The 22165-nt window shown below is 40.3% G+C and overlaps 1 protein-coding gene across 1 annotated transcript; it reads right to left on the bottom strand.

Moving 5' to 3' along the window:
• Positions 1-3033: 3033 nt before the first annotated feature.
• Positions 3034-21529, bottom strand: LOC133622954 (beta-1,4-galactosyltransferase 3-like). The gene is made up of 7 exons (XM_061985815.1): positions 21481-21529; positions 17570-17838; positions 8690-8925; positions 5615-5802; positions 5423-5545; positions 5214-5318; positions 3034-3300 (listed from the first exon to the last, which is right to left on the bottom strand). Exons 2-7 carry the CDS (start codon positions 17817-17819, stop codon positions 3150-3152), a joined length of 1053 nt encoding a protein of 350 aa, XP_061841799.1. The 5' UTR covers positions 17820-17838; positions 21481-21529; the 3' UTR covers positions 3034-3149.
• Positions 21530-22165: the final 636 nt, after the last annotated feature.

Here is a 22165-nt window from a genome sequence, read left to right as displayed (position 1 = left end):
CCCTCTGTCTTCCTTTTTTCTCTTTTTATCCCCTCCTGCTCTGGCCCGGCTGCACCAAATAATAATAAGGCAACATAAGAAGTATCCCACACGTCGCTCTTATAATGTAAATTTGTACAGCCGATATGCGCATCTACATCAAACAATATGATTTGCCTGAGAAGCTGGACAGGACAAAAAAAATGATATAGCAATCCAAAAAAGTTACCTATTTAAATTGCAGAACAAGGCTATAACACATTTATACACTGTGTTCCAAATTATTATGCAAAGTACATTTTACTAAAATTTTCATAAATGTCAGTGAGTATAATTTTCAAGTCATCAGCCGTTAGAGTTTAATTCAAATTTCATTGAACAAATCTCGAAATGATAACAGTATTTTTACAATAAATAAATACAGTAAATAACTCAAAGTCCACTGTTCCAAATGATTAAGCACAACAGCGTTTCAAGACATTTTATTGGCTGTAAAGAACTCAAAATGGTCACATGTTGAATTTGTAGCATTATAAGACCATTTAAATTAAAATATTTTTGATTGAAATAACTTTTGATGAAACAGGCTGAGTTACAAGTTAATATAGGACCCCTCGCTTGATATCAACTTCATAAGCCTTGATATGAACTGTCTCCCACCCTCATAGATCTTTTACTTGATGATGCTCCAGAGGTTCTCAATAGGGTTTAGGTCAGCAGAGGGTGGCGGCCACACCATCAGTTTCTCTCCTCTTATGCCCATAGCAGCCAGGGACTCAGTGGTGTTGTTTGCAGAATGAGATGGGTCATTGTCATGCATGAAGATGATTTTTTGTCGGAAGGTATGGTTCTTCTTTTTGTACCATGGAAGTCAGAAACTCGACATACTTTTCAGAGGTCATTTTCACACCCTCAGGGACCCTAAAGGGACCTACCAGCTCTCTCTCCATGATTCCAGCCCAAAACATGACACCCCCCACCCCCTTGCTGCCATCTCAGCCTTGTTGGGACATTGTGGCCATTCACCAACCGTCCGCTGCTCCAGCTATCTGGGCCATCTAGGGTCGCAAGGCACTCATCGCTAAACAAAACTGTTCGAAAATTAGTCTTCATGTATTCCTGAACCCACTGCAAGCGTTTCTGCAAATACCTCTTGGCTGCTTTGCAATGGCCTTTTAGCAGGTCCTCCCTTAATCTGATGAATTTGTCTGGCAGAGACTTTTTTATTTTGCCTTTATCTGCACAAACTCGCCTGTGCTCTGAATTAGCAACACATTTCTTTACAGTTCGATGATCATGCATACGTTTTTTGGAAATATCCAATGTTTAAATACCCTGAGCAAGGTAGTGTACTATCTTACGCTTTTCAGCAGCAGAGAGATACATTTTCTTCTCCATAGCCCTTGAAACCTGTGGCCTGCTTAATAATGTGATCACTTTTAAGCAGTTTTCCTTTGATCGGGCTCACCTGGGAAACTATCACAGGTGTCTGAGTTTGAGGTCAATGATCGACAGAGCCTTGAGACACAATACCATCCATGAGATTAATGGAAAAACAAAAAAAATAAAAAATGTTTTTGACTCTTAAATTCAATTTGCATAATCATTTGGAACACAGTGTATTCATAAATATTCACTGTGGCCCTCTGAGGGCAGCCATAATTGCGATGTGTTCCTCAATAAGGATTTAGAGTCTCATCTTGCCTGTGTCAGTAAAAATGTTTACATTTCAGCCTTGAAAAAGTTCACGTACAACTAGAGAAAACATGTTGCGGTAAATTGTAGATGGGTTTTTTCATGTTTTAGCTGCACAGATGCAAATGCGATCATGGTAAATGGTAAATGGGTTGTACTTGTATAGCGCTTTTCTACCTTTTTAAGGAACTCAAAGCGCTTTGACACTATTTCCACATTCACCCATTCACCATACTTGCCAACCCACCCGATTTTTCCGGGAGACTCCCGAAATTCAGCGCCTCTCCCGAAAACCTCCCGGGACAAATATTCTCCCGAAAATCTCCCGGTTTTCAGCCGGAGCTGGAGGCCACGCCCCCTCCAGCTCCATGCAGACCTGAGTGAGGACAGCCTTTTTTCTTAACGGGAGGACAACAGGGTGACAAGACTAGACTAGAGATAAATTGTATTATTATGTTTATCTTACCTACAAATAAATATATTTGTTAATTAAATAAAATAATAATTGAATAATTAAAAAAAAAACTAAATACATTTTTACTATATTTTGCTAAAAACATCAAAATTAATTGTATTTTTATTTGTATTTTTTCTGACTCCTTATTACATCCAGCCATAGAATTATACATTTAAATAAACATGTTTGAAATAATTAATTTTTAATTATCATAATAATTAATTTAAAATGACCATATCTAATTATTAAAATAATTGCTTGTTTATCAACAACTTTAGCATTTTATTCATTTCATTTTGAAGCTCTCAGAAGCCAAGTTATGTTATATTAAGATTTATTTATGCAAGTTTGAAGTATCAATTATCCAAACACAGTTTTGTTTGCATATTTTCAGGATGAGTATATATATATATATATATATATATATATATATATATATATATATATATATATATATATATATATATATATATATATATATGTGTGTATGGTATGCTTGACTTGGTGAATTCTAGCTGTCAATATACTCCTCCCCTCTTAACCATGCTCCCAACCCCCCACCCCCACCCCCCCACCTCCCGAAATCGGAGGTCTCAAGGTTGGCAAGTATGCCCATTCACACACACACATTCACACACTGATGGCGGAAGCTGCTATGCACGGCGCTAACCAGGCCCATCAGGAGCAATGGTGATGTGTCTTGCTCAAGGACACAACGGACGTGACTAGGATGGTAGAAGGTGGGGATTGAACCAGTAACCCTCAGATTGCTGGCACAGCCACTCTCCCAACTTTGCGTTGTCTGTCCGTCCCCTGTCGTCAACATTTGCATCTGTTGTAATACATACATTGGTGTATTCAACAAAACTGAAACAAAAACAACACACTCTCTTCTAGTCAAAACGTCTTTAATATTTACAACATGTCTTCGTGGACCTTTAATTAGCTTCTTTTATGATTTCACAGGTTTGGTAGCAGAGCTGGCCTCTGTGACTTGAGAGTCCGGTGGTGGCGTCTTCTAAGGCGGCGGATGCAGGCCGGCCTCTGTGCCGACGTTGACTGTGATGTTGGTGTAGAGGGGAAGGTGCTCCCGGGAGAGAACCTCATACTCTGTTGTGTTCATCCCATCCTCCTTCCACGTCAGAGGTGTCTTGGCCAGATATCTGTATCTTTACGAGGCACAGGGTAGAAAAACAAACCCCAATGTCAGAATGTATATATACAGTCGTGGTCACAAATTGGCATACACCTTTAAAGAACATAATGTCATGGCTGTCTTGAGTTTCCAATATATTTCTACAACTCTTATTTTTTTGTGATAGAGTGATTGGAGCACATACTTGTTGGTCACAAAAAATATTCAGGAAGTTTGGTTCTTTTATGAATTTATTATGGGTCTACTGAAAATGTGACCAAATCTGCTGGGTCAAAAGTATACATACAGCAATGTTAATATTTGGTTACATGTCCCTTGGCACAAGTTTCACTGCAATAAGGCAGTTTTGGTAGCCATCCACAAGCTTCTGGCAAGCTTTTGGTTGAATTTTTGACCACCCCTCTTGACAAAATTGGTGCAGTTCAGCTAAATTTGTTGGTTTTCTGACATGGACTTGTTTCTTCAGCATTGTCCACACGTTTATGTCAGGACTTTGGGAATGCCATTCTAAAACCTTAATTCTAGCCTGATTTAGCCATTCCTTTACCACTTCTGAAGTGTGTTTTTGGGCATTGTCTTGTTAAAACACCCAACTGCGCCCAAAACCCAATCTCCTGGCTGATGATTTTAGGTTGTCCTGAAGAATTTGGAGGTAATCCTCCTTTTTCATTGTCCAATTTACTCTCTGTAAAGCACCAGTTGCATTGGCAGCAAAACAGGCCCAGAGCTAAATACTACCACCACCATGCTTGACGGTAGGCATGATGTTCACATATATATACACATATATACACATATATACACACATATATATATATATATACATATGATTTATACACATATGATATGAATTGAATATATACAAAAATAATTATTCTATTCTAATCCTTACACTGCATTGTTTAAATTGAAATGTCATTTCACCATATTAAGTATAATAAAAACATTACAACTGTTTTGTTTTGATTCTAAAGACACTTGTTCCGATGGGTTGAACCAAACTGAAGCTCATTACATATGTACATTTTTGTCCGATACCTTGTCATTAACAACATGACAGGAATGTTGCTTTCCTATTTTGGACTCTTATTTTGTATTTTTAACTTTTGTTTGGCACACACACTTTCAGTGTGAGCCGTATCACCTCTTGTAAGTATAACATAGTACACTTTCAAATACTTTTGTCCACATAGTGTACTTAAACAGGGGGTGTCATCATCCGATGTTGATATTGGATATTGGATATCGGTCCGATATCAGCAAAAAACAACTATTACAATATATCGATTTCCATCGCAAATCTCCGCTATAAGCAGGACTGACACAAGCAGTCCTGCAGAGTGTTTACTTGTGCAAAGCTGGACATTCAGTTAGCGTCAAAATGTCCTCCAATTAGCACAAAAGGCTGGTCTTTTCTTGTATTTTATGCAAGTTATTTACAAAAGATGAATATGGTAGGCTATAGGCTATTAAGCAAGCAGCTACACAACAGCTAAGCACAAAATAACACACAAGCTAAACATTCTTAATTGAATAATATTGCAGTTTTAAACACCACATGTGTTGATCTCAACAAGTATCAAATAATTATAGTTGCATATTACTTCCACATACAAAATACTGTACAAAAGCAGAAGCGTATTAGTAATTATCCAGTAACAAATGTGTCCGCATCATTCAATTTACTGGGTCATGAGCTAAACTGAATTATTACCACACCACTTCATGTTAACGACAGCATAGGACTGTCATAAGGTTAGTGTTTTTTATATCTGACTTTGTTATTAATTTCACTTAATCAAGCCTTGTTTCGGATTTATATCAGTGTTAGCCAATACTCAAGGGTCCAATATTAGTATCGTATTGGAAGTAAAAAAGTTATATCAGGACATCCTTAATCGCTATCAAAGAAACCAAACAGTCTACCTCAGCTGGTTGGCAGTGTTGCCTTTGTCCCGACTGTGTCTAATCATTTTGTAGCGTCCCACCTCCATGGACGGACGAATGACACGCATTCCCGCCAAAGAGACCCTGAGAAGACAAGAGTCAGAAGTGTCAAGGCAAAAATGGAAATCTTATGAGTGTGGTTTGACAGAGTTTGTCAGAGTCTAAGTTGTCTTTGTCAAAGGTCTCACCTGAGCCCAATGTCATCGTCCTCGCAACCCCAGCCCCAGTAGTTGTTGGGAAAACCGTTAATTTTGCTGTATTGGAGAGGCGTGAAAGCAGTCACTCCTCCAAAGTACCTCCGGTATGGAAGCCTTGAGGGGCAACACAGTTTAACAGGTATTACCCAGTCAACAATGTACTTGGGTTACGCAACAACGCACCTGTAGCCAAACTTGTTGATGGCGATGGCGGCGTGTTTGGGGTTTGATTCGCACACATAGTTGTTGCGGTCATCCTCTGGAATGAGGTCCACGTCGTGGAAAAAGAGACACTCCCATTTCTCCTCTTGCATGGCCTCCCGGACGCCGGCGTTCATCAGCCTGGCCTTGTTAAATGTGTAGTTTCCAGCCTGCGTTAGAAACAGTACGTTGGAGAAAACAACTATGATATTTTGCATTTAATTCTACAGTGGTACATCACTGAAAACTACAACAATAATAATACACAGGCCTGATCTACTAAGATCTCAAATAACAAGTGCTAAATGGAGTGTGTAAAATACAAATAGTGCAGGTACTATTATTGGATGTGTTGCGGGTGATCTAGTAAGACTGCGTGTACAATTGATAAAAATTGCAGAAACGGTGCGCACTGCCTTATTTAAATAATATGCCATGGAGACAGACATTTTTCTCCCCATCCGTGTCATTATGCTCCAACAAATGGCATTTTGCTTTGTTGAGGAACATGCAGCAGACAACTACAGTTTGCATCACCTTTATGGGCAATATAGAAGCGCTTCCCCAGCGCGATCCATACAACAGAACCAACGTTTTACAGAATCACGTTTGAATGTGTGCAACATTATAGTGAGGTTCCAACTGAGGGATAAGGTTGAGCACAGGAGTTTTCAAGAATGCATTTTTTTAAATCTATATTTTTCAGCTTACTTGTCAGGTAACGGCCTCCATAGTGTATTGCTGGGTTGCAACCATGTCACCTACAGGCAGCCAACATCTCAGATAGAAGGCAAACATTAAATATATCGACAGTTTTTTACCTTTACTAGCGCAGATGTGAGTGTATTTTCAAGGTTTAGTCAGAAATATTCAAACCAGATAGCATAAAAAAAATTGCTGAAAGTGATGAAATGGATCCAACACCACACTTCCTTCGACCCTCGCAAGGAACAGAAGTCCAAAAGTATGGAGGCACATAATTTCTAGCAACTTCAATTATGCAGTCTAAATCAATCGGAGAATGTGCAGGTGTAACTGATGTTGTGACCGGGTGAATCTGTACAATTTTCTTGAAGTTTAATCTCGACCGTATTCCAAAAAAACATAGCAGTGATGACTTCCAGGTATATATTTAAACAGTGTACATTTTTAAAAGGTATATTATGATATTTTTTAAGAAAGTTGGTCGTGGTTATATTTCCAATCTAGGAACGCCTACAGAAACGATCATTTTGCAGACAGACTCAAAAAAAAAACGGTTATAAACGTGACTGTGGAGTAAAATGTATGTAAAATTTTAACCAAAACATATCCAATATATATTATCTTAACAACAAGGAAATGTTTTGGAATGTTAATTAAAATCATCATAGGTACCCTTTAGGGTTATGTTTGGTTGTGCTTTGGCTTTATTTTCACTACTGGTTCATTTAATGATTGTGTTTTGTGTCTTTTATGTCCTTCATGAATTCTGTGTACATTGTGAGTGATTTAATTGAGTTATGATTTAGGTCAAATTCTTACATTACAGTCTAGGAACAAAACTCTAACCTGTAACGCTAGGACCAACAATACAGTAATAATAACATTCCGCACCTAGCGATATTCTGACTTCATATTGCTTTTGTTTTTTTTTATGCATATGTACAAAGACAAGATAAAGATACATATAAAAAAACAACAGTATATTAGGGTTGTCCCGATTTCAATAATTTGTTACCGGTATTACGGGAACTACGACGAGTGTCTATATTGGCTTTATTTTAACAGAAAATCTTACAATACATTAAACATACGTTTCCTATTGCACTCATATAACAATTATAGATGGTTAAAATACAGATTAAAAGGCATTAAACCCAATTGGCTTTTCTTGTTGCACTCAAAGAACAATTCACAATTTTCCATATTACATATAGTCTGCCATAATCAAGGATTAGGTTAGAATAGAATAAAAAGCTTTATTGACATTATTTTAAATACTTCATAATTTTTGGTTGCCAATCCTGATCGGTGCTTTAAGAAAAATTAAATTATTAGTAAACACTAAAAACAAAACTATGGATAAAAGTACACAGATAAGCTATGTAGCAGGTAAAACACACATTGTTAAAGATAAAGCACAAATTGTACAAATTTGTTACAAAATTTTGGCATTTTACTTCACATTAGTTGACGCTAGTTAGGCAGTATCAGCTAATATTTAGCCAACCAGCTGTGTGCGCATCTACGTATCTACATGTGCACAGCAGGGGAGCTGGTTAACTTAAGGGAGTAGCGTACAGTATGTGTGTTTGCGAGAATGTCAACGTGTTGACTGGGTGACGTCGGTGAGTGAGTGGGCGAGCAAAGAGAGAGAGAAGGAGCGCGTGCACTGCGCAGTAGAGTGATGAACGTGTCAGGTTGTGTCTTGTAGAACTCATAATAAAGCGATTGTCACGACTCGGCGGCCTCGTCAGTCTGACCCGAAAGCGTAGCTTCGCAGACCCATTGCAGGGTAAAGTGAAGGGTGTTACCCCCGACGAAAACATAGGCCCTGGAAGGAAACATCTGCCCTGCGCTCCTCGACTATGTTCTGCATGGGAGACGAACAGCAAGACAGGTGTAACAACTACATTATTACATGTCATTCTTTATAACTCCTTGTGCAGATCTGAATGCTTATTATTTAAACGTTTACCTACATTTGACACAAAGGTGGTAATACTAATCGCCACATTTGGCGAGGCATGTTTTAAAGCCACACTTGCAGCGCGGCGCCTCCCTGTTTAAAACGTCACCTTTATTGTTAGTTTTGAAGAAATACCTTCATATTGCACTTCACGCACCCTCTTTATTACCCAGTAGAAATTTAGGTTCTTTGCCATTTTTCGTCTTCACGATGTTATTGTTTGTATGCCCTCAACATCAATCGTCTCGGCTCTGTAGTCACCGCCGCACAGTAGCATAAATGGTACCGTTTTTTTTGGAATCGTACCATTTCCAATTGATTAGTACCGCGGTACCTTATTAGTACCGGTATACTGTATAACCCTACAGTATATGTACGCGTCAGACCTGGTGAATGACATAGATGCTGTACTCAAGCTGCTGCCGCTGCAGGAAAGGATGCAGGTAGTAAAGCAAGAACTTTAGGTGGTGCTCGCGGTCCCTGTGTGGGATGATGATGGCCGTGCGGTGCCTCGCCTGGCAGTCATGCGGGTGGTAACGTCCACCGAGTTCCACATGTGGGTATTTCTGCTCCACTTGGGTGAGGGTGAGTTCTGACGGGAAGCTCACGTTGATCGCCCCGCCTGTGAGCAATTGAACAACATGATTATAATAAACAGAGTGAACCCTTTGGTCAGTCATCCACTCTATTTGTCTCTCTGGGTGGAGACGGGAATCTAGCATACAGAAAAATTCAGTAAGATAACATAGTAGAAATTATCCCTATCACCCCCAAATATATATACCGTATATATATATATATATATATATATATATATATATATATTTTTTTTTTTTTTTTTTTTTTTTTTTTTTTGTCCTGTCGAGCTTCTCAGGCAAATCATATAGTTGATGAAGATGCCCATATCGGCTGTTCAGATTTACTTTACAAAAGAGACGTGTAGGATACTTCTCTTGTTGCCTTATTTGTATTTGACTTTATTAAATGTATTTATAGTATCATTTGGTGCAGCCGGGCCGGAGCAGGAGGGGATAGAAAGAGAAAAAAAAGAAGACAGAGGGGGAAATTGTGGGGACAAGAGGGGGATTAGACAGAGAGACAAAAACAACAACAGCAAACACAACAACAATAGAGCAACATCAGCAAATACGACATGTACAAATATGATGGTAAAAGTACGAGCAAATAAGCAGTTAGCGAAAATAAAAAATAATACAGAAATGACAATGAGCATTATTACACTACAAATGGAGCAATACAAATACCAATAGAAATAGCGCTATTGATAATGAACAATACCAATTATTTACCTTTATTATCAACAATACAGTTGTTCAAATGCAACAATACATATGTGTAATGATAACTTGAAATACGAAAGAATGCAGAAAAATGGAGGGGGAGAAAGAGAAGCAACCTACATTAACCTTGTAGATTGTTATAGTAACAATAGGTAAAGCTTTGTCAGTGTGCCATGTTTTATACCCAGTTTACCCTAGGCCAACACCGTTAATATATGTTTGATGAAACATGATTATGTGCATGAGTGTACGTATGCATATGTACTTGTATCTGTACAGAATGTGTATATGTGTTTGTACAGTGAATGTATAAGTACAGTATGTGTATATGTCTTTGTACAGTGAATGTATATGTACAGTATGTGTATATGTATGTTTGTACAGTGAATGTATATGTATAGAATGTGTATATGTGTTTGTATAGTGAGTGTATATGTACAGTATGTGTATGTGTATGTTTGTATAATGAATGTGCGTGTGGATGTACGAACTTTGAGTATGTAAATATGTACTGTATTTGTGTATGTATGTGGGAGCGTAGGTACCTATGTATGTATGTATGTATGTGAGTATATGTGAATTTGTATGTACAATATATTCGACTCCCAGTGTGCGTGGGAGCCAGAGCATGGCCCCAGCCTCCCCGAGAGCCCAACCCACAAACAGTAGGTGTGGTGCCCAGGGAACCAGGGACCACCTCCCCCACGCAGCCAAGTCGGCCAGCGACAGGAACCCCAGAGCCCGGCCCACTGCGCCGCCCACAAGGGTCAGCAGCAGGCCGCGGACAGACGCACCCAGCAGAGGACAAGGCACGAGAAAATCAGGGGACAGGCAGACCCCAAGCCAGCGAGAGACCACACCCCACACGAGCATAAAGGCGGGACGCCCACCCGGGGGGTCCAGAGACTCCTCGCAACTGGACGGAAAGACCGCCCCCGCCCCACCGGCAACCGGGCCCCCACGACCCCACCCCCCAACCCCGGAGAGCGCGGCGAGGCCAACCCCCGGCCACCCCACCCAAATTGTCCGCCGCAGGACCACCCGGCACGGGAACCACCCACCCCACCCGCAGGGACCCCAACGATGGAGATGGAACAACCAGCAACCGCCTCGCCGAGTTCCCCCCCTGAGGGAGGGGAAAAATTAAAAAAATAACATTAATAAAATATATTAAAAAATAAAATAATTGATTAATTTTAAAAAAAGAATTAAAAGAAGATCACAGACATGCTGACACACAAGGTCACTACCCCAGCAACTGGCCGACTCGCAGCACCTCGGAATACCTTGCAGCACCAAGCTACCACAATAGACGCAGGGACTAGACCCAGCAGGCCCCAACCAACACGGGCACCCGGAAGGGATGGACGGTGGGACCCAGGAGCTCCAGACACGCAGTCCGGATGCAGTAGCCTGAAGCGCCGACCCCCGCCTGACAGGCAGGCCCAGAGCGTACCCCCAGAAATATACATACATGCATATATACATATACATACACATACACAAATACATGTACACAAACACACATACACATATATACATATACATACACATACATACACATATGTACACATACACATATATATACATACATACATACACATACACACACATATACATATATATACACAGTTCGTCATCTCCGACAACCACCACCCGCACGTGCTGCCACCAGTCACAACATCAGTCACCCCCCTGCACCAGACCCAGCAGCCACGGGCGCCCACACCATAAACAAACGGCAGCAGAAACAGCAGCTGCAATACCCCCAGACAGCCAGAACCACCCAATGAAATCAAAGCGATCAAAACAACTGCGACCAGCAACCACACGCCAACAGGATCACGGAGACCAGCCCGCGCCAGCCCGCCAGTCAGCCCAAACGCCAACACGCAAACAAGAGACACCAACCCCCCCCCCACCCCCCCCCACCCCCACCAGAAGACCCCACCACCCCAACCCAAACCCGCACAAACACACCACCGCCCAAATATAATCCATTTTTTCCTTATTCCTGACATTTTCTAAACAAAACCATCAAAATCCACAGACATTATAGCTTTTTGAGTGATGTTGCTAACTAACTGACTGACACCGGCAAATACATAACTTCCTGGCGGAGGTAAATAGACAAACAGAAGTAAACACTTGAATAAACAGAAGCAAACAAGGAAGTGCATTTAATTGACGATAGGAAAAATTAATGATCCATTGATTTGTTGTTGCTTTTCTACATAGCATTTCTCCCTCTCTGTCTCTCAATGTTCTGAACTCCTGTTTCTAAGCTGTACATGTCGTCTACTGAAGTATAGAAACACTGTTCTACGAGCTGTTGGGCATAGATGTACTATAGCTCAACATGTTGTCCTTCTTTAGAAGGCAAACTAGTTGAATCAACAGTGCCTCTGCTGGTTGTAGCCAAGTGGTGCACGCTTCATTTTGCCTCCAGTGTTTTAGGGTGTGGTTAATCGACAATCAAATGCACAAATAATTTTTAATCAATATATATAATAATAATAATCAATCAATCATCAGAGATTCTGTGTGGATGTGACCTGGAATCAATGGAATACATGGATTATATTAGTGGCATATGAATGATAACAGAACATTTTAAAACAGATAACAAAGGCTCCTAATTTGGCTGCTGACGTATGCGGTGAATTATCATGTCATTTCAAGTTATATTATTTTCTCAAAACTATTAGTAGTCTACTTGTGAATTTACTGTTAATAGCTGGTCAGTTTCTGATGTAACATGTTTCTACACTGGAAAAAAAATATAAATGCAAGATTTTTTTTTGCTCCCATTTTTCATGAGTTGAACTCAAAGATCTCAAACTTTTACTATACTGTATACACAAAAGACCTATTTCTCTCAAATATTGTTCACACATCTGTCTAAATCTGTGTTCGTGAGCATTTCTTCTTTGCCAAGACAATCCATCCCACCTCACAGGTGTGACATATCAAGATGCTGATTAGACAGCATGATTATTGCACAGGTGTGCCTTGGGCTGTCCACAATAAAATTCCACTCTGAAATGTGCAATTTTATCACACAGCACAATGCCACAGACGTCGCAAGTTTAGAGGGAGCAGTTGGCATGCTGACTGCAGGAATGTCTACTAGAGCTGTTGCCCGTGAAGTGAATGTTCATTGCTCTACCATAAGCCGTCCCCAAAGGCGTTCAAGAGAATTTGGCAGAACATCCAACCGGCCTCACAACTGTAGACCGCGTGTAATTACATCAGCCCAGGACCTCCACATCCAGCAGGTGCACCTCCATGATCATCTGAGACCAGCCACCTGTACAGCTGCTGCAACAATAGGTTTGCATAACCAAATAATTTCTGCACAAACTGTTAGAAACCATCTCAGGGAAGCTCATCTGCATGCTTGTCGTCCTAACCAGGGTCTCGACCTGACTGCAGTTTGTCGTCGTAACCGACTTTAGTGGGCAAATGCTCACATTCGATGTTAGAGAGGTGTTCTCTTCACGGATGAATCCCGGTTTTCACTGTTCAGGGCAGATTGTGGCGTGGTTTGGGAGAGCGGTTTGCTGATGTCAACGTGGTGAATCGAGTGGCCCATGGTGGGGGGGGGGGGGGTTTATGGTATGGCCAGGCGTATGTCATGGACAACGAACGCAAATGCATTTTATTGATGGCATTTTTAATGCACAGAGATACCGTGACGAGATCCTGAGGCCCATTGTTTTACCATTCGCCTGAGACCATCACCTCATGTTGCAGCATGACAATGCACAGCCCCATGTTGCAAGGATCTGTGCACAATTCCTAGAAGCTGAAAACATCCCAGTTCTTGCATTGCCGGCATACTCATCGGACTTTTAACCCATTGAGCATGTTTGGGATGCTGTGGATCAGCGTATACAACAGCGTGTTCCAGTTCCTGCCAATATCCAGCAACTTGGCAAAGCCACTGAAGAGGAGTGGACCAACATTCCACAGGCCACAATCAACAAGCTGATCAACTCTATGCAAAGGAGACGTGTTGAACAGCGTGAGACAGTGCCAACCCCCTCAGACCCCAATAAAGCAAAACTGTGGCCTTTTATTGTGGGCTGCCTAAGGCACACCTGTGCAATAATCATGCTGTTTAATCAGCATCTAGATATGCCACACCTGTGAGGTGGGATGGATTATTTTAGCAAATAAGAAGTGCTCACTGACACAGATTTAGACAGATTTGTAAATAGGATTTGAGAGGAATAAGTCTTTTGTGCACAGGGTAAAAGTGTTTGGATCTTTGAACTCATGAAAAATAAGCACAAAAACAAGTGTTGCATTTTTATTTTTGTTCAGTATATCTTCACTTCTTTTCACATGTAACAAGCACTAATTATTATGTTGTTTGGATACTTTACATTAGTTTGTGGGGTTTTTACAAATTTAGGTATCAATCCAATACCAAATAGTTACAATATTTGTCATATATCAATGTTCATACTTTAATTTTTTCAATTATTGTTTTTTTAATACAACTCTAATCCTACAAAAACACAGCATGGCAATGTATCAATATAAATTAATATTTTAATTATTAAATGTTTTCTTTTTATTTACCTGTACTGCGCAAAATAACTAAACAAACGCAAAAACTACATTGGCTCCTATTTCCTGAGTTTGTAAACAACAACAAAAAAAGACAAAACGCTTTTGTAACAGTATAAATAGGAATATAATTAGGCCTACTTACTGTATCAACTGTATACTTATACTATGGTTGGTATTGTTACTGACAATATTTCTATCGATCCCCCGACCCGTTTTACATTGCAGAGCTTTAGCTTTAGCTTAGCAGTTAGGTATGTTTTTTTTGTACCCTCCTACGGTGTAAAGTGTAGCATGTTTAGCTGTTCTTCATCCTCTTCTTGTAAGAAACGCAGTTTATTGCTCGCTGGCGAGGGCGCTACCTTGCGTTGACTTTGTGCTTCCATTCGCATGTATCTGTCAAATTTGTGGGACACAGCTAGAATGTGTGATCAACATGCACTTGCATAATATGTATGTAAAGATATACAGTATAGTATTTAAAGCTCTATGTCTTGAGATAACTTCTGTTGTGAATTGGCTCTATATAAATAAACTTAACTTAAGATAATAAATTGATAATAAAAAAACTAAGTAGTTTAAATAAGGGATGTAACGATAAATGGTATTCATTAAAAGAGTGGTAAAACTCCAGACGGTTAACATTACAGTTTTAAATTAAAATGATCATAACCATGATTATTAACTACACTTTCATAAACTCACGGACTGACTAGCACTAGCTTGCTAGCTTAAATGCATTAAAACGAGACATTAACGTCTGTCTCCATTTTACCCAAATCTAAACACATTGCTGTCTGAGCGGCTAAGCTATTTAATTGTAAACGATGAACCTACAAGCGGTACTCTCTTGAGACAAAGGGTGTCACACCACAGTGAGGGAAGTCTTGTCTTGGTTTTTTCTGTCTTGTGATTTGCATGTTTTATTTTGAAAAGCAACTCCTCTTGTTTCAGATCACAGGTCCTTTTTCTTGTGTCACCAGTCTGGCGTCATCCTTGACCCTTGATTGTTTCCACCTGTATCCCATTACCCTCATGTTCCATATAAGCCCATGCCTCCCCTTGTTCTGTGCCAGATTGTCTCGAGCTTTCATGCCTGTCTAGCATCCATGTTCATGTTCATGTCCATGCCTTGCCTCGTCTCGCGTCTGTTTCCTTGGATCCAGAAATTCCCACGCTGTAATTTTCAGTTAACTTTTTCTCCTCCCTCAGAGCGACTTTTGTTATCTAGCCTTTTTTTCAACCGCAGTGGTCCATCCATCCATCTTCTTCAGTTTATCCGAGGTCGGGTCGCGGGGGCAGCAGCTTAAGCAAGGAAGCCTAGACTTCCCTCTCCCCAGCCACTTCGTCCAGCTCCTCCCGGGGGATCCCGAGGCGTTCCCAGGCCAGCCGGGAGAGATAGTCTTCCCAGCGTGTCCTGGGTCTTCCCCGAAACACCTTCCTAGGGAGGCGTTCGGGTGGCATCCTGACCAGATGCCCGAACCACCTCATCTGGCTCCTCTCGATGTGGAGGAGCAGCGGCTTTACTTTGAGCTCCCCCTGGATGACAGAGCTTCTCACCCTATCTCTAAGGGAGAGCCCCGCCACCCGGCGGAGGAAACTCATTTTGGCCGCTTGTACCCGTGATCTTGTCCTTTCGGTCATGACCCAAAGCTCATGACCATAGGTGAGGATGGAAACGTAGATCGACCGGTAAATCGAGAGCTTTGCCTTCCGGCTCAGCTCCTTCTTCACCACAACGGATCGATACTGCGTCCGCATTACTAAAGACACCGCACCGATCCGCCTGTCGATCCCACGATCCACTCTTCCCCCACTCGTGAACAAGACTCCGAGGTACTTAAACTCCTCCACTTGGGGCAAGATCTCCTCCCCAACCCGGAGATGGCACTCCACCCTTTTCCGGGAGAGAACCATGGACTCGGACTTGGAGGTGCTGATTCCCATCCCAGTCGCTTCACACTCGGCTGCGAACCGATCCAGTGAGAGCTGAAGATCTTGGCCAGAGGAATCCATCAGGACCACATCATCTGCAAATAGCAGAGACCTAATCCTGCAGCCACTAAACCAGATACCCTCAACGCCCTGACTGCGCCTAGAAATTCTGTCCATAAAGGTTATGAACAGAATCGATGACAAAGGGCAGCCTTGGCGGAGTCCAACCCTCACTGGAAACAGGTCCGACTTACTGCCGGCAATGCGGACCAAGCTCTGACACTGATTATACAGGGAGCGAACTGCCACAATAAGACAGTCCGTTACCCCATACTCTCTGAGCACTCCCCACAGGACTTCCCGGGGTACACGGTCGAATGCCTTCTCCGAGTCCACAAAGCACATGTAGACTGGTTGGGCAAACTCCCATGCACCCTCAAGGACCCTGTCGAGAGTATAGAGCTGGTCCACAGTTCCACGACCAGGACGAAAACCACACTGTTCCTCCTGAATCCGAGGTTCGACTATCCGGCGTAGCCTCCTCTCCAGTACAAATGAATAGACCTTACCAGGAAGGCTGAGGAGTGTGATCCCACGATAGTTGGAACCGCAGTGGTGAGTTATGATTTTTTCCTAATGATCTTCCTTCCTCAAAGTTTTTGAGTGACTTTTCGTCTACATTTATTAGAATAAGAGTAGAGTAGAGAGTAGAAATCTGTATAGTCATTATTTTCTTCCTCCTGTTGGAGCGTTTTTTGTTAAGTTTTCATAGCAGATACGGCACTTATTATAGTTTGTCTTTATTTTTGTATTTTCCTCTTTTAGGAGTGATTTTCGGTTATTCCCTTTTTGGAATCTTTTTTCGCTGTCTGTTTTTTGTAAACCATAGTATTTGATATACTCTGCTCTGGAGGTTAAATAGTTTTCAAAATAAAAGCTTTACTAGAATCCCATCTCTGCATCTGAGCCCCTTCCTTCGTCCAAGCCTGACAAAGGGATTGATCTCAACTCGGAGGAATACGAGACAGAAGAGTTTTTATGGTACGTTCAAGTACCCCTGAACAGAGTAGGGCGCCACAACGTCCGTCAGAACACTAGCAGTGAGACATAAGAAACACAAAACATGCAAAATAGTTGGCTTTCTTACAGTTTACTCATTATAGTTATTTAAAAAAATAAAACTTGGTAAAAAGATTTTAGTGTTTGTATAAATACTTTTTGAACATATTCAACAATTATGATAACCTTGATCATTTTGGTCACAATAACTGTGATAGGACATTTGTGTATAATTAAATTCCTAGTTAAAGGTAATATAAAACACGAGGAATAAAGAGACAAAGCTTAAATGCAATAGGAAGTTTCCAGTTCGTAGCAGTTGGGCCAGACCAAAAATGAAAGAATACACAAATCAACACCAAAACTTACACACAAGGTGTTTTTTACACTCACCTATAAGAGGGGAGGTCATGGGACACAAAGGAAGCACCTCTTTGTTTTTACCATCGGACAGTTCAGGGTTAGCATCTACGTGGCCTTCAGTAGGCATTTTGGCTGTAGTGTGGTTTTGTCCTGATGTCCCTACGTTGTCCTTCTTGCGGTAGGTGAACCCCTTCTGGAAGTCATCCCAGAACTGCAGCACTGAAAGACCCGATGTGATGACCACCACCATAAAGAAGCACATGATCTTCCAGTTGACCATGGCAACGGGCAGGATGAGGCTGTATGGAAAGTGTGAGCCTTGGTCATTATGGATGATAATAACAATCGCTCATATTTTTTATTCAGCAATTAATTTTATTCCCCTGCTTGTTCTATTAATAAATACATTTTATAGGAATTTTATTGAACATTGCTGCTTTTTAGCTACTTCCGATACAAGAGACAGATACAAATTTAAGGGAAAATCAAGGACAGTGTATTTGATTGGACAATCATGGTATTTTATTTGTTGCTTGCTTTCGTTTTTGTCATATTTTGTCACACATTATTACATATTGCCGGGCGATACAACAAAAAATGATCACAATACAAATTTTCATATCATCTTAATTGTTCTCACATTTTTAAATAGGTTTTAACCTGACAATTTTAAAGCAGCTGTACTTAAAACCAAAGCAACTAGAGATTTAGTATTAACATACAAAGTAAATAAAGCAAATTGGATAAGATCAGCATCATACAAAGAATGTAACCACATAGCCTTGCTAGTTCCTTGTGAAACTGGAAAAGTGGACTCTTACTATTATGTTGGATCCACTATGGACTGGACTCTCACAATATTATGTCAGACCCACTCAATATTCATTGCATTTGGTCTCCCCTAGAGGGGGGGGTTTACCCACATATGCGGTCCTCTCCAAGGTTTCTCATAGTCATTCACATCGACATCCCACTGGGGTGAGTTTTTCCTTGCCCTTATGTGGGCTCTGTACCGAGGATGTCGTTGTGGCTTGTGCAGCCCTTTGAGACACTTGTGGTTTAGGGCTATATAAATAAACATTGATTGATTGATTGAAAAGTACCACAAGGTACTGTAATAGAAATTGGGGGAGTGAAGGGGAATATTTCGGATTCAAACCGAATGATCAACATGAGTCCATCAACATGGATGATTTCATTGGAAAGTGATGGAAACAAAAAATAGACAAAAACACTGCACTTTTAGATGCTCAATTTCTATTGAAGGGCAATGTTGTTTGTTGGAACTTGATAAGCCGTTGTATTTAGTGTTTTGTTTTATATTTTAGTATTTAGTACACAGAGTCGATTTTAGTGTTTTTGGTTTTCATTTTCATTCAGGCACAAATTTTGCAAAGCACCAGTACAAGATCCCCATGCTTACTATGTTTTCTTACGCGAGAGCGCTTGTGTAAGTACCATTTAAGTAAATATTTCATTTTTTATTTGCAGTGCCTTATGTGCTACTGAGTCAACCGCCTGGAGGAGCATAGGAATGGCGTACTTTAGGTTCTCGATATGGGACAATTCTATTTTTCAAGAGACAGTTGAACAGTCGGGAGATTCAGGTGTGTCTGCAGAAAAACAACAGTACAAGTAAAACCACTACTGTATCAGTACTTTAAACGGCTTATCTGCCAAACACGGACACACACAAACATGCACACGCACGCACACACACAAAGTATGCTCCAACTTGCCACAACGGCAGCGGCCCGAGGGAAAATACGAGGCGTGTCTAACGAAATGAAGCCACACATAGGGGTGTCAAATGGTGGCGTTCATTTAGATGAATCAATTACAGTAATATTTTGCATGTTGTGTTTTTTCAATGTCATGCAACAAAACGATAATTGTAAAAATGAAAATGGTTCATTCGTTTAAGGATATTTTAGGGAGTGTCTGGCCCCCCTAAAAATGCCTATACACATCCATAGTCTAATAATAGTAATAATAAATAAAAAATAATAAAGACCAAAATTTGGCCTGACTGTACTACGATGAGGTGGCGACTTGTCCAGGGTGTACCCCGCCTTCCGCCCGATTGTAGCTGAGATAGGCTCCAGCGCCCCCCGTGACCCCAAAGGGAATAAGCGGTAGAAAATGGATGGAAGGGATGGATGTACTACCACCAGCGTTTGCCATGAATGCAGTAATCATTGTATTTATGAGACAATTTCCCTCTTTGTATAATCACAATTCCAAAAATACCGTAATGTAGGATCATATTAGCAAACATAAAGGAGATACATCCTGCACTGCACCTGTTATTGTGCATTTTGAGGCGGTGCTATTCTGCCATTGGATGCTTTTTTCCCAACAGTGCTGCTGGTTTATTTAAGGGTAAAACCACATTAAAAGCTATACTACACAGAGAAAAGTCCTTTATTATTTACAATATTTCTTCTCAAACAATAATACATTCAAGCTATCAGTAGGATAATTTGACATTTCCTATCTGGCAACCAAAACCTGAACAGCACCCTCACCCTAATACACACACCCTACACAACCCACAACATGAAAAACAGAATTTGTGTTATTTTGGTTGTAAGTGGACCATCCATCCATCCATTTTCTACCGCTTATTCCCTTTGGGGTCGCGGGGGCACTGGAGCCTATCTCAGCTACAATCGGGCGGAAGGCGGGTTACACCCTGGACAAGTCGCCACCTCATCGCAGGGCCAACAAATAATTTATATTATAATCAATGTCAATGGAATTGCTTCTGTAATAATGTGTGTTCTTGCTCAGACAGATGAAAAATGAGCGGGAACATTGGTTGTCACCGCTAGCACACAACTAACTTGAATAAGCATCTGCAGGTGTGTCGTCCTGCCAATTGAAACGTGTGACTGTTTGCACAGTAATTATCATTATTTTGATATTCTAATAGAAAGAGCAGTGTTGCATAATACTGTAGATCAGTGGTTCTCAACCTTTTTTCAGTGATGTACCCCCTGTGAAAATTGTTTTAATTCAAGTACCCCCTAATCAGAGCAAAGCATTTTTGGTTGGAAAAAAAGAGATAAAGAAGTAAAATACAGCACTATGTCAACAGTTTATGATTTATTAAATTGTATAACACTGCAAAATATTGCTCATTTGCAGTGGTCTTTCTTGAACTATTTGGAAAAAAAGATAGGTTTTTATTTATATTTACAAAGGATTTTTGAATTGTTGCTATTTTTAGAATATTTAAAAAAAAATCTCACGTACCCCTTGGCATACCTTCAAGTACCCCCATTTGAGAAGCACTGCTGTAGATGACTAGAGTGCTATACCGAGTTGATTTATGACGTTTTACATCCATCCATCCATCCATTTTCTACCGCTTGTCCCTTTTGGGGTCGCGGGGGGTGCTGGAGCCTATCTCAGCTGCATTCGGGCGGAAGGTGGGGACAAGTCGCCACCTCATCACAGTACCAACACAGATAGACAGACAGCAATTCATACTCACATTCACATAAGTTGTCATATCATTTATACATATTATTCAACATCAGACAAAATATTTTATTTTTTATTTTTTTATTTTAGGTTAAATAATAAATTGAAGGTTAGTGTAAAATGATGAACTTATTTATTATTGACATTTGTTTTTACTTTTGTTGTAATTTTATTTGACTATAATGTTGTCAAATTGAATTGCCTCAAACCAAAGCAATTTCGATGACTATATGACTAACCTAAAATACATTTTAGCCAACACACTGTGACTAAAACTAAATACAAATTGCAGTCAAAATTACCACATGGAGTGCCAACTGCAAAATCTACATCAAATAAAAGGAGAACTGGAAGAAGCTAAATTATTGTTCAAATATATTAAATACTGAACAACAAATATTGAAAAAACAACATATTGACTACAAAGTAATACAAGTAATACAATAACTCACAGAGACTTGGTGTACCTGTTGTCTCCCTGAAATGTGCTGTGCAGGTAATGGGTCATGTGAGCACTGAGCAGACCCAGGCTGTGAGGGCTGTGGGTGTCACTGTGGGCGTGGTGTCCTAATCATTATCATGCAGTGTACGTGTTATGCAGTGGGTTTTTTTTTTTTTAATCCTGTCCAGCTTCTTAGGCAAATCATATTATTGATGTAGATGCCCTTTTCGGCTGTACAAATTTACTTTACAAAAGAGAAGTGTGGGATACTTCTCATGTTGCCTTATTTGTATTTGACTTTATTAAATGTATTTATATTATAATTTGGTGCAGCCGGGCCAGAGCAGGAGGTGATAGAAAAAAAGGAAGACAGAGGGGGAAATTGTGGGGACAAGAAGGGGATAAGACAGAGAGACAAAAACAACAACAGCAAACACAACAATAACAACAACAACAACAATAGAGCAACATTGGCAAATAGGATATGTACAAATATGATGGTAAAAGTGATAGCAAAGAAGCAGTTAGTAAAATAAATAATAATAATACAGACATGACAATGAGCATTATTACACTGCAAATGGAGCAATACACATACCAATAGAAATAGCACTATTGATAATGAATAATACCAATAATTTACCTCTATCATCAACAATACAGTTGTTCAAATGCAGCAATACATATGTGTAATG

Source organism: Nerophis lumbriciformis, linkage group LG12, assembly GCF_033978685.3.
Source record: "Nerophis lumbriciformis linkage group LG12, RoL_Nlum_v2.1, whole genome shotgun sequence".
In the NCBI taxonomy this organism is placed as follows: domain Eukaryota; kingdom Metazoa; phylum Chordata; class Actinopteri; order Syngnathiformes; family Syngnathidae; genus Nerophis; species Nerophis lumbriciformis.
Note: the sequence above shows the minus strand (reverse complement) of the source record. Positions and strands in the feature narration are given on the sequence as shown.